Source organism: Herpailurus yagouaroundi, unplaced genomic scaffold (genome assembly GCF_014898765.1).
Source record: "Herpailurus yagouaroundi ecotype Mexico unplaced genomic scaffold, PumYag 159, whole genome shotgun sequence".
NCBI lineage: Eukaryota > Metazoa > Chordata > Mammalia > Carnivora > Felidae > Herpailurus > Herpailurus yagouaroundi.
Window position 1 is genome coordinate 45,285,939 of NW_024412400.1, and position 14,452 is coordinate 45,300,390.

Genomic DNA, 14,452 nt, shown 5'->3' on the forward strand with positions numbered 1-14,452 from the left:
GGAAGTGTTCCTCCCTTTTTATGGATTAAGAAAACAGACTTACAGGATTTTTTTTTTTTTAATTTTTTTTTTTTCAACGTTTATTTTGGGGACAGAGAGAGACAGAGCATGAACGGGGGAGGGGCAGAGAGAGAGGGAGACACAGAATCGGAAACAGGCTCCAGGCTCCGAGCCATCAGCCCAGAGCCTGACGCGGGGCTCGAACTCCCGGACCGCGAGATCGTGACCTGGCTGAAGTCGGACGCTCAACCGACTGCGCCACCCAGGCGCCCCCAGACTTACAGGATTTAAATACATAGTTATTAAGTGACAAAGCATGGATTCAGACTTAGGCCTTCTGACTCCAAAGCCAGTGCTCTTGGATTTTTCCAGAGTTAGTTTTGTTCTATTACTTTGCTGACTATAGTATAGAGGAAGGAAAAGCTACTCTAGCCACTAATCTGTTGTGTTGTAACCCTTTACCTAAAGAATAGTTTTAATTATATTAAATCCTTAGACAATAATGTTGGAGGTGGCCCTTGTTCCTCTGCTTATTGTATTTCCCTGGTTTCTATTTAGAGATCTCTGAAGTTGAGTTTTGACATAAGGGAAGAAGGTATTTGTTAAGTTTAGGGCTCATGTACCTCATACTTTAAGCTTCAACGATTTTGGTAGCTTAATTTTGAGGTGTAGTATATATCTATATTTTCCTCTCTGTTACAGTTACCCTACAAAGATAGTGTCTTAGCAAAGCAGGTAGGTATATGTCATGTTTGAGTCACATTGTGATGTACTACTATCATGTACTTAGATATTAACAGGACAGGCTATTTAGTGTATAAAGTCAGAGAAAAAGATATATTCGTTCATTGGTTTTGAACAATGTCTACAAATGGGGAAACAGCATTTTAATTTAGGTGGCTGAAATAAATTCAGAATAAACCACACCTCAGTCTCCCTAAGAAGTGCTTTGTTGGCTTTATATTTAGACTAATAGTTAGCATTGACATCAAATATGTTATTAGAAAACTGGTTTCAAATTTTATTTCTTGGGCAGAAGAGAATTTATGACCAAAATTGCGTAAAATTCAGTATTTCTTTCCAATAAATTTTTAATAACGTCAGTTGCCTCGTGGTGCCTTCAGATTACATAGACTATAACCTTGAAATGATCCCCATTAACAGCATTTTCCTTGGGCTCTTAATTTCCTCAATTTTATGCCATTCCAAAACACAAGTCTTTGATGATCAAGCCCTTCAGTATTTACAAATGGCTCTTTTGAAGTTCTGATCAGCTAGGTTTAACAGACTTGACTCCTTTAATCTATGGCTGTTAATCAGTGTTTTGAGACTAATTGTTGCTATTTGCAAAAAATTCCTCTGTTTATGGAAAACACCCTGCTGAAGTATTCCAGAAACCAAATGTTTATCCTTGCAATCTAGACTATTTGAATTTTTCTAGAGTACATAGATTGTATAACTCCATATGGCTTCTTCATTTTGAATGTATGTAAAAAGTGATTCACTGCCAGCTTTTGCAACCTGAGTATTTGTTCTGACATGTTCTGAAGACTTTAGGCCCATTTATAGTATTTTATTTCATTGGTTCCTTTTTTGCCCCAAGATCCACAACTAACTGCAGATACATTCTTTTTTCACTTCTACATTTAACTTATGAGAAACATTTCATTATTAGAGTCTATGCTGTAAAAATGCTGGAATCTCATAACCCAAGTCATATGACTTCATTTAAAACCAATTTATTTGGCATATGAATTTGATTCAAGTTAAATATATATGTATGTATGTTTCCAAGGTCAGGGGATCTGAAGTTTTTTTAAAGAATGTCATCCTTATAAATATGTTGTAAATACTCTTTAATGAATTTTAAATTCCAGCCTTGCAGAATAGCCTCCACGTTTACTCTTTGTTATCCTCTCATATTTACTGCTTTCCTCTTTGAGTCACTCTGTTTTAAATCCAGGGTCTCCAAACAGACCTATGTGAATAGCAAACTTGTCCCCATATGGTCCTGAGTAAGCCTGGTAAAAGCCAATTGAGTTTTCAGTTGGTTCAGTTCACTTTCGTTTAATTTGGTAGACCCATTTCCAGTTACAGTAAAAACAAAAAAAAAAAAATGGCCTGACAGATCTATCTTGAGAGGGTACAAGCTATTAAATAAATGGTAGTTAGCAGACTCTGAATCCTTGATATTAGGTCTAATCAGTTTGATTATCTGAGGCCTGGTCTAGAGAAAAACAGAGAAAGGGTTAAAAGAATAGGAAACAGTCAAAGTAAGTAGGGCAGGCAAAGAGAAGTAGATATGCTGAAAATGCCAATTAATCAAACAGTTGGCTTTGGTGACACTCTGGCATCTAGTGTCTGTCTGCCTTTCCTAGTTTTAGATCATCTAAGAGGTATCCTAGTGGTTAAAATAAAAAAATAGCCTTTAAAAAATATTTTTTTAAAAAATTTAATAGATAATACAATGAGTCTTAATCAGAATTTTGAAATCCTGGAATTCTGTTGAGTATTTGTTTGATTGTTGATCATCGGTAATTCATCACTCTTCCAGTAGAATTTGGAAATAGTTTTCTTATTGTACTAATAATAAAGACCCAGACCTAGAGAGGTTAAAATTTAACTCTATGTTTAGCATAGTAGTTTAAGAGCATAAACTGTAGGACCAGATTGCTACCTACTAGCTCTGTGATGTTAGGTGTTTTCCTTTTGGTGAGGTAGAAATAATAATAATACCTACTTTGGGGGCTGTTGTAGAATTCAGTTAATATACATAAATAAACAGACAAACCCAGGATAGTGTCTGGTATTTAATAAGCACTTATGTTCTTAACTTGCTGTTAAGACCCTTGCCACAGCGGGGGTCAAGGATTTTAGAAGTATAATGTGACAAGTTTTTGTTAGCTCCCTAACATACAGATTGAAATTGGGAAAACTATGGAAATATGCTTAGGTACAGGGGGAACTATTAGAGAGGAGGTTTAGTAGTCTCTTAAGAAATCCAGGGATGTGAGATGAATCATGCAGGCTGGGAGCTTGCCTTGATGAGCCCATCAGGTAAGATTCTGTGGTTATAGCCCTAGGGAATGTGTCTCCAGGGAATGGTAGAAATGGATGGTGATTAAGGTGTATAAGCTCTTACCCCTCAAAGGGGCACTGTACTAATGCCAGAAATTAGAAAGCTGCCATACAATTGCTGCACCGTTTTTTGCCCTAACCCAGAGAAAACACAAATAAATGGGTTCTGAAGGTAGAAGAAATCATGTCAAGTCCAACCCAGAAAAGGACTCGTTGGTCGTCATCAAACCCTATTAAATAGATCCTGTTAAGATTTTTTATATTATGAAGGTGTAGCCTGATTTATTGTATATGAAAACTGTACCTGAGAATAGCTTTGCTGAACTGCTAAGTGTTTAGAGATTTATAAAGGCATCTGATACAGACTAATGTTGATTAGGCTGTGAACTGATTCATGTTTGTGTAGACATACACACACACATAATTGGGTGCTATTTTATCTGTATTACTCCTTTCTTTTATAACTGTGATCCTGAATTGTCAGGGTCTGCTGGATTTCATCCAGTTTTTTAATTTCTTTCAAAATGTTTTTAAGCAAGCTTATGTAGTGTTTTTTTTCTTTTAAAGCTTTATACTATATTAGAAATCTAAGATCTTCCATCTTTTTTGAAAAATAGTGATTTGACTGTACTTTCTCAACCTCATTTCCATTTGATTCTTGGATCTCGCAGGAATCCTTCAACTGCTTTCTACCAAGCGTTCCATTTGAACACGTTTCAGGAATCAAAGAACCTCTGGGATAGGTATGAATACTTACATATGGAATGCATACATGCAAAAGTGTATGCATGAATTGCTTTGCACTGTACTGGTATCACATCATTAAAACTAAACTTTATATGTCATTTTAGGGGGGGAATCATGTGGTATCTAGCATGGGACAAAGCAGCAAAATAAACCAAAAGGACAATCTATGTTTTGAATAGAATATAAGCATACTTTTGTTTTTACTTATTTTTTAAGTATATTTACTTTTTTGAAGGATTTACATATTCTATTGAATTTTGCTATATGAAATATCCACTTACCCTTTATATTTCAATGTAAAAATATATTCTGTAAAATAAACTATGGTTATTTTACTTTTTCCTATTTTATATTTCTCTGTAAACGCCTTAGTGACTCAAAGCGAAATGTTACTTACTAAGAAATTGGAGAAGGGACGAGACCAAGGTATTAAAGTAATAGTCACTGTTTAATTCTTGCTGCGAAACTTTAACATCAAGCTTGTTTGCTCAAATTCCCTAGATCTGCATTACTGTTTTATAAACTCCTAAAACAGCTTTTCTCATAGAAATGTTATATAAATTTCATTTTTAACTTTTTAAAATATAGAGTGAAGTCTTAAGAGTTCATTTATGGCAAAAGATAATTTGGTTTATCTTTCTGCTTATTACATAGTTTTAGTATATGCTCTGTTCAGTTATTTGGCTGAATATTTATTAGCACTCCATTCTGTGTTTAATTAATAGAATGAGCACAAATGCTGTTTTAAAAATTCACACAAAGCTTTGCTAGATTCTTTTAACTCTGCCTGGCAACGCATTTGTGTCCTCTGGCATAGTTTGGATAACACTCATGGACTTAACTTCATCTCTTTCATTAGAAAAGAGTATTGCTAAGTGCATGTACATGTCATGTTAAGACATGGTTTACATTGCCTACAAATGGTAACAGTCTTTTAATTCTTAGACGTGATTTGCTGTGTGTCACTCTGAAGAAATTGTCTAACAAAGTATCTTTTTGGTGATCTGTTCCTTAACTGAAAATGTTTTAAAATAGTTACTTATAGAACAAGAAGTTTTAAAATTTATAGTACAATGTTTATAATTTCAATTTTGAAATTATACAGCTATATCAATATAAAGTAAGACATAAGTGTAAATTGTAGCATAAAACAAGCATGGATGCTCAATCATTCAAATGGCTTATCAGATGTAGCCAGGATGAGTACCTTGGGTTGTACTTTATACTTTTGTATTAGAAAAAGGAAAAATGGCACTCTATTTAGAAATGTATAATAAGAGAAGTTTTAGTTGAATGGTAATTTATTTCAAATAGCTAGATTTTGTAAGCTACCATGATATCAATATGATTAAGAGCTGTTCATCAAAACAATATAGAAAGGTTTGAGCTTTATTTTTTATAATTTTGACCTAATATCAAAAGTTTTCTTTTGTTCCATTATAAAACAACCACAGAAGTTGCCTGCTCATCATTTGTTGTTATAGCTAAATACTCCTTATCTGTTTTCCATTTTTAGATACAGAAATATTTAAGTATCAGAAATGAGGCAAGTTGCTGTATCTGTAGTTTCTCATGGTTTGAAAGTATTTTCTCTTCTCCCTGAAGCCTGTTGTCCAGAGCCAAAGATGTTAATAGATACTTGTCTGTAGTGTGTTGACACCAAACTTATATTATAGATCAGCCATTCTTCCCTTTGGTACTAAAGTGACAAGTCCAACTCCATAGAAACGAACTAGTGGCTTCCTTTGAACCTTTCAACTAACTTACTAGATTTTCAGTTGAGAGCAGTAGTGGCTAGCTTTATTAGTTCTAACTATACGAGTTCAGTTGGTAAATAGCTACAGACTTTTTAATAGGTATATTAGCAAATAAAGTATTGTGGGACTATTCGGTTTTTTTCATTGCAGACAAGGGGTTGAAGATTTGTGTGTGTTAAGCTTTAAAATATATTAAATACTCTTATCTTAACCATGGTCATAATCTCACCAAATTGCCATATTCATTTTTTTACCATTATAAATTAAGGATTTTTTTTTTAATTACACTAATTTGGCAAATAAGTATTTTGCAGGGGATGATTCTATTGAATAGAACCATTCAGGAGTTGAAGGGACTATAAATCCTTTACAGTATCTAAGTTTGAGGTATAAATTTGCTTATCAGTGTTGATAAGTACATTTCAGGCTCTTATTTATGAAATCTTGGAACTCCTATTCTGTAGAGGCAGCTTTTAAACCCTGTGCCAATTTTCATTAAACCTGCCCGGAATAGCTGAAGATCCTTGGTTTGCCTTATGTGAAAGACTGGAATCTTCCCTCCTCCCCCCTCCCCCCCATATTCTTTTAGCAGAGTATCTTTTAATCAAAACATAAGTAATTAATATACATTTCCTCACATTGACTCAGAGTTCCCTAATGGCCCCTTTGTTTCCTTCTCTCTTTAAATTAGAATTAGCAAATTGAGAAGATTTTCACCCATCTGCCTCTACCTGTATTTAGAGATTGTCTTTCTACTGATAACCAGCACTTTATTCAGTTATTATACTAAAGTTTAAGCACCTACCTGTAGGTGCCATCATTGTTTTCTGTCTTCCTGTCATTTACAGAGTACTCAGGGAATCAATCAGCTGAAACCATTGCCAAATTTAAGAACAATTGATACTGATACTTTAAAAATAATACATCCCTTTCTTAGGAAGCCCAGAGTGTTTGCATTGACTATTTATTAAGCTTCCATAATTAGCTTTCTGGAGATTATTTTACTATAGTTATACTTAGTGATATCCTAGCTTATTGGCATTTTAGAATAGTAACTTTAAAATTTGACTTTCTATTTCTCTGTAAAGAACAGCTTTCCAGACTTAATTATTGGCATTGCTTTGTTACCAGTGCAATGGTAGGTAACAAATTAGTTTAGAAACCTATTTTAACGATCACTGGGGAACAGGCTGTTGTTGAGTCCTTTGCAAAAAAGCTGAGGGTAAGGATTTATAGCAAACAAATTTACCCTCTTGTATATATCGGGTCAGTAAGGTAAAAGAGTAGGGAGGAAGAAACTTTTGCTCAGGTAGACTAAAGGAAGAAATTAGGTAGCTTGTAAGGATTTAGACTTCATTGATAAACGCTTGCAGTATTTCTGCCTTAATGAAGAAAATGCATAAATGTGGTTAACAAATGAGAGTAACAGTTGCCAGGTGCACTATCCCCTTGAGTTGGCTTGTCCTTCCTTATGATAGCACCAGTATTTAAAGAGAAATAAATAAGGAAAATAGCGCACATGAGTTAAGTTAAAGAGTGTCTAAATTTTTGATCTTTATGCTAGATACCTAATTTCATTTAAATTGCTTTGTTTTGTTCCTATGAGATTTCATTTTTGAAGTTAGGAGTAAATCAGAAATAAGCTTCTTGTATAAGATAATTTGTTTTGTTTTACTCATCCTCCAAGAAGCTTGGGTACATCATTAACACCCCCTAGTACTTACCCAGATGGTAAACCTCAGGTTTTAGAACTTGGCTAATCTAGTTTTTGTGAATGCTTTAGTGATAGGACTTTAAAAAAATCTTCTTATTGAAGTATAATTTTTATCAGAAAAGTACACCATTCATAAATGTACAGTTCAACTGAACATACTTTTGTAACCAGCACCCAGATTAAGACACAAAATTGTAGTTCCTTATTTTGTGTCTGTCTTCTTTCATCCCATGTTTGAGATTTATCTATGTGGTTCTGCACAGTTGTAGATCTGAACTACAGTTGACCCTTAAATAATGCAGCGATTAAGGACACTGGCCCTTTTCTCTCCTTCCCCTGGATGCAGTTGAAAATCCAAGTGTAACTTACTAATAATATAAACAATCGATTAATACATATTTTGTACGTTATATGTATTAAATATGGTATTCTTGCAAATTAAGCTACAGAAAAGAAAATGTTATTAAGAAAATCATAAAGAAGAGAAAATACATTTATAGTACTATAAAAAATTAAGGTATGTTGAATTACTATGCTATACGCATGAAACTAATATAACATGTCAACTATAAATAAAATCCACTTATAAGTAGGATGTGTGCAGTTCAAACCCATGTTGTTAAAGGGTCAGCAGTACATAATTTTCAAGAATCACCATAATGAGTTGTTGGAAATTGTTACTAGTTAAATATTCTTTCCTTACTAGGAGATGTTCTGTACTTACTAGAAGTACCTTGAGGATATGAACCTGAATTGTTTTGTAAGCACCCCAGATATATTTTCTAATAATTTCTATATAGTACTTATGTAATTTATTATGTGATTACATTTTGACATATTCCAGTTAAGGATATCCAGTAGAGGATAATCAAAGACACAAAATTAGAGGACAAAGTTTTAGTAACCTGTCACCTTTTAGGACTGGATCTCAGATTTAGAGAAAAACCTAAAGACATGTTTATAAAATGTTTAGACAATAAAGTAGGAAGTTATAGGTATTATCAGATGATAGCATTTATAAGTTTAACAGTCTGAAGCATGTGTAGAAAACTAGAAATTGAAAGAACTTGTGTGTAAATTCAGGAAAGTTGAAACTTAGGTTAAATAGGTGGAGTAAAAAAATCCCTAGATGTATTTAGTTGCCTGCATTTTATGGTATTGATCAGCAAGTGACAGTCCTGTCACAAAAGCCAATGTAATTTTAGACAATCTTTTTAGATCTCAAAGAAACAGGAAAAGATGGTGACAGACTTAGTATACTCCATTTCTATAGGCTAGTTACTTTAAATACAAAGGTAGCTAAAAACTACTTTCTTTATACTCTACCCAGACAGTCAGGTGGGTGTTTGAACAGAGAGGCTTGAGCTTGCTTTCTTAAAGTAGACACATGCTCTGTAAAAAAAAGTCTTTCCATCACTACATATTAATATTAATACAGTTAACAGCTGTCTTCCTGCTTATGTCAGGAATGTTGACTTTGAGGTTTAAAGCCATTTACTTCTAAAATCCCTGTTCTGTGGAGTTTTATTCCCCGCACTTAGTTCTAAATGGAAAAGAAGAGATAAGAAAGGCGTTGGAATTGTGCTACTTCTCTTTTATCATTGTTGGCCATGATTATCAGAAAACCTCATAGAACTGTGTATTTGCTTAAGGAATGGAAGACTAGCAAACTCTTAGAAAAGAATCCTGTACCAGAGGCATTTAAGTGTTGGTCACAATAGGAAAACCAGTGAGCTGGGTCTTAACATGGAAAAAGATAAGTGAGAAAATCATCACGTGATTGAAAGTGATAACTGTCATTTAAAATTCAAGCATTTGAATGTCTCAAGTACAGCTGGAGGTACTGGGCAAGGCTTCTTTAGGAAGAGGCTTTTTGAGTTGGAACCTGAAAGGTGAATAGAATTTGCTCATACAGAGTTAAAGAACTGAGGGAAAGGGAGAATTCCAGTTAGAGTAATACAGTGAGCAACCGTGTAAGTATAGAGCATATGTGGTAAGGATGGTTAAATTTGTTGCACAAAACATTTGAAGACACCAGAGAAGAGATGTTGGGTTAGACAGAGACCAAAGAGAATAGAAAGGTAATGAAGGCCTGAATTAGGCAATGGAGATGAGAAAAGAATAGTTATCAGAAGGTAGGAATTACACGATGTTATAACTTACTGGATATTTGACTCCAGAGTCTAGAACCTAATTGACTGAGAGAATGATGGTACCAATAGGAAGAATTAGTAAAAATATTGGTTTGAGAAGGAGAAAATAGTAATGAGATTCTGGTTTTAGCTACTTTGGGATGTATGGAGCTGCTGGAAAGTCAAGGTGGAAATACTCAGGGTACAACTGGAGCTGCAGACTTGCAGCTTGGTAGAGAAGCCAAGGCTAGATGAGATTTAAGAACCATTTGTTTGTTTTATTTATGTATATATGCATATAGAGTTCAAGCTTTAGGGAAAGCTGAGTTTGCCAAGGAGTGAGCAGAGTAGGGTAAAAGGGTCAAGCCATAACCTTGGGAAACATTATCTACTTTTAGAGAACAGGAAAAGCTCTGAAGAGGGTAAGTGATCTTGGAAAGTAGAAGATAGATTCTGGGAATATCTTTTACTAACTAAAAAAGAAGGGAACATGTTTGAATTTTGAAAAAATTTCAAATTTACAGAAAAATTACAAGAATAATAAAAAGCTCCAATAATCTTACCAAGATTAAGCATTCATTAACATTTTGTCATACTTGCTTTATGACCCTGACATATTATTTAGGAACCATTTAAGAATAAGTTGCATGGGGCGCCTGGGTGGCGCAGTCGGTTAAGCGTCCGACTTCAGCCAGGTCACGATCTCGCGGTCCGTGAGTTCGAGCCCCGCGTCGGGCTCTGGGCTGATGGCTCAGAGCCTGGAGCCTGTTTCCGATTCTGTGTCTCCCTCTCTCTCTGCCCCTCACCCATTCATGCTCTGTCTCTCTCTGTCCCAAAAATAAATAAACGTTGGAAAAAAAAAATTTTTTTTTAAAAAGAATAAGTTGCAGACATCCTGTGCGTTTGACCCAAAAATACTTCTAGCATAAGAAGATTCTATTATCTAACAACAGTATAATTAGCAAATTCAAGTTTAATATACTGTTATCTAATACACAGTTTATATTCAGATTTTGCAGTTGTCCCAGTAATGTCTTTCATTACCATTTTTTACCTGATCCAAGAGCCAATACAAGATCATAGATCACATTTAATTATCAAACACCTGTCTTTTTTCCTCCTTCTCATGTAATTAAGTACTTCTCTTGTATTAGTCTTCTCTGGGATTGTTAAAAGTTTAAATGTTCACCACAAAAAAGGAGTGCTAGTATTCTGGATAAAATGATAAGGTAAAACACATCTGCCTAGTTAGTCTGTATTGTCAGGGTTGGGGAGAGGAGATAGGCAAGATGCCTAAAATCCAGCTGAAACAACTGTTGGGGCTGGAAAAATGTTACAAGGGGATGTCTTTTATTTCTCAGACTTGCGGGGTGGGTAATGGCAAGAGAAGAACCTGTGGATATTAATGTGGGTGTGTCCCTTAGAACAGAAATGCAAGTGTATTCATGTACCAATTTTTTCTGTTAGGTGATTTTTATACATACATATTAAGTTGGGATTCTAATCTGGAATTGGAAAAAGTAGTGTAATTTGAAGACCTTTTTACTCACCTTTGGGGTTACAAATTATGTAATTGCTATCCTTTATATTCTGTTGTATCCTCCTAATTTTATTCTGATAGTTGTGTAAGGTGAATTATCTGCTACCAGATTTTTAACCATAGATCTGCGTCTCATTGTTTGATGTGATGTTTGGTGGATTCTAAGCATTTCTTTTCCTCTCTTAGCTTTTCTATGGCTGGCTGAAATGGGACACCTGACTTGCTGACATTATTTTCATCACATGACCAGACTTCAAAATTGATGATGATAAATTTTTAACAGCTTATCCATTATTATATGCTTCTGCTCATGTGTTTACCACCTTCTTCTTTAGTTAGTAAGTTTTCTTAACATAAGTCACCAAAGCCTACTCTGAGAGGTCATGGTAATTACTTTCAGGGTAAAATTTGAGAAACCGTTGAAATAAGTGGAAAGTGTTGGTAAGGTCTTATTATTGTTAATTTATTTTTACTTTTCACCAGAATAGTTTTAAGTAAACCAAACCTTTGAATAGAACAGAAACTTGTATGTGTGTATTAGTGTGTAAACTAATTTGCTAAACCCAATTTATTTTTTTCTATGGAATCTAGAACTCTAACAAAGCTTTTTAAGAAAAACTTTTACTGAACTTGTTTGGATGAGGATATTTAAATATAGCCTGAAGTTGTTGAGCCAGAACAAATATATATAGCATCTGTTTTGTTTTCTTTCTAGTCTTAAACAATTTAAAATTTTAAGCTCACACTTCACTCAGTGTATTTAAACTTCCAGATAGTTTGGCAGCCTTTTAGGAAGAAACAAATACCAAGTGGAGTTACTTTATATTTTTGTTTCCTTAATTTGGGTTGGTACGTAGTTAGATGAAATGACTGACTATATTCTAGTTGGCATTTTCTTTATTATTTATGTGTGCACACGCATACTCGTACTAATATTCTAAATTACTCAAACTGAGGGTTGATGGGGGGTGGGAGGGAGGGGGAGGGTGGGTGATGGGTATTGAGGAGGGCACCTTTTGGGATGAGCACTTGGTTTTGTATGGAAACCAATTTGGCAATAAATTTCATATATTGAAAAAAATAAATTAATTAATTAAATCAGGAAATATATTAGATTTTTGTGATGGATATAAAGCACTTAAATGTGTTAGTGTACCAAAAATTATCTTCTGTGTTTAGGTTTCAGTTGAATACTCTTAAAACATTTTTCATATTTGACAGAAATAAATTTAAATAGGTGGTAATAATTTAGAATATGTTTTGATATATATCCTTAATAAATAGCATTTTTATGCAATTTTGTTTCCTGGTTGTTTTCAAGGTTTAAAGATCCTTGATTATAAATACCAAAAGATTTGGAAGGTGCTGATTGTTATTTTTTTTTTCAGTTTTTAATTTGATATTTGACCCAGAAACAGTGGTATATGTAACCAGTGTCTTGGAAGCCAAAAGTGTGTCTTACTGTATATCTCCCTGTGGGTAATGTCAGGGTAAAGAAAGTATTCTTGCCCTGGGGTCTACCCACTATTTGAAGGTAACAAGGAGTTCCGGAAGAGTTGTATTGTCTGATTAATCCCACTCCTTCTGTTCAAAGTGACTATTAACCATTGAGCTTCAGAATATTTATTTGCAGCACCTGTTTCTGTTTTAGGTATTACTAACTTAGTTCGGAAAATGTTGCTAAATGTATGTTTGGGATGGTTATATTATGTTTCAAGAAGGAGATATTAACTCTTAAAAACGTAATATGTGATGCTCTCTTAAATTTTAAGAGCAGTTATATTTCCTTATGTTAGCTGTTATTAATAAAAGCTCAGTCAGATATCCTGCCTTCTGTTAACAAAGCCTGCCATTCCTTATCACATATGTATTTAAATAACATATAATTGGCTTCGACCTACTCTGTTTTCCATTTTTATTTTCTGTTCCAACTCCCAATTAATTTATTTTAATCCTCTATAAGCTGTTTCTACTCCTTTTGAAAGAATGAGGAGTGTAAATCACTTATGAATGAACATGATCTATTAAAAACATCAGTAACCTATTTTGTTAGAGGTATTTTTCAGAGCTGTATGAATGAAATTTTTAAGCCATATATTTTGTGTTTCTTTCACCAAAAGGTGGATTGGATATAGTGCACAGCATGCTAAACACCTTCTTTAATATTTTTAACATAGCTAATCATCTTAAATTTTGCCTTGGCTCATCCACAGATATAGGCTTCCTTTACTGTGTATGTCTTTTTATATGTGAGTTTCTTAGAACACACTGTCTTTCCAGTGTTCTTATTCTGTTAGGTACGTTTGGACTAAAACTTTTCCGTAAGTTTATCTTTGATATTCTTAGCTTCCTTTCCCCAATATGTAATCTGTGGAAAGACTATATACTTACTTTATTGGGAGCATACAGAGTTGTCCCATTTCCCCCTTTTTTCCATTTAAAAAACAAGCATTTCTGATCTTTAGAAAAGCAAGCATTGATTTATCATGTCGAGGATTTCTCCAAACAGTGTAGTGAAGTTTTTAAGGATGTGGTTTACACGTGAAAGTGAAATTTTATATCAGACCAAACCTAAGCACATTTATTCACATAGCAAGTTCCTTTAGGAACTCTTGCAGATTTGTTTGATTTTGCGTATCGGTTTTCAGATGACTTGGAAATTGTAGATCATCCACTTTCTTGCCCCTGTGCTCTCTACATTGTTCTATCAATATAAATTTGCCATAAAATTAGCTAAATCATGGTAAACCTAAGCCTAGTTCTTCCTGGACTATACCATAAGAACTTTCAATAGCACATACTTGGTTAAATGGGATTTTTCCTTCTCACAAATTGAAAAAGAAGGAAATGATAAATATAGGAAATGTTCAGAATTTGTTTTTGATAGCAATCTTGCCAGAGATTCAAGATTATGATTGATCTATTAGAACAACTTTCTAAATAAATATTCATTTTGGGGAGAATTCTAATTTTAAAAAGAATATCTGATTAGTCTTAACTATGTTCATCTACAAGCGATTCAGTTACCCAATTTTATTTCACATTTTTAATAAGGATTTCCTACATTTTGGAATTTAGTCATTGAAACCCTTCAGATGTGACCCCTGTACTTGGTAGCAGCTAATTTTGAAAATACATGCTGGGGGAAAAATCTGATAAGCAAAATTTTGTATTTTTGAATATAGTGTAGCTCTTAAGTCCTAAATTTACCATACATTCGTATAATGCACATACTCCTTAAATTTTTTTTTTCTATAAGCTCCATAATAAAATAACTAAGTTTGCTTTATATGACTGGTGTGATTCTTTATTCCAGAATCTTTCCAGGCATTTATCGTTAACAATGCTTATTGTTGGCAGGCCCTTTAACAGAGGGTCAGGTAGTGTGGCTTTTAAATGGCCAGTCCATCAGAGCCTTTACAGACAAGCAAATTACCAGCATTACAGGTACATATATTTCAGGAAGCATTTACTCTGCTACATA

General features: G+C 34.0%; 1 protein-coding gene across 3 annotated transcripts in view; it reads left to right on the forward strand.

The window, feature by feature from the left end:
- TSC22D2 (TSC22 domain family member 2) overlaps positions 1-14,452 on the forward strand; it is a 53,902-nt gene that overhangs the window by 10,188 nt on the left and 29,262 nt on the right. Inside the window, exon 2 of one of the 3 annotated variants that reach the window (XM_040480473.1) lies at positions 3,750-3,821. The exons of the other annotated variants lie outside the window; for them this stretch is intronic. Coding sequence (XP_040336407.1) covers positions 3,750-3,821 — 72 coding nt within the window. The remainder of the gene's footprint in view (positions 1-3,749; positions 3,822-14,452) is intronic. 3 annotated transcript variants of the gene reach the window in all.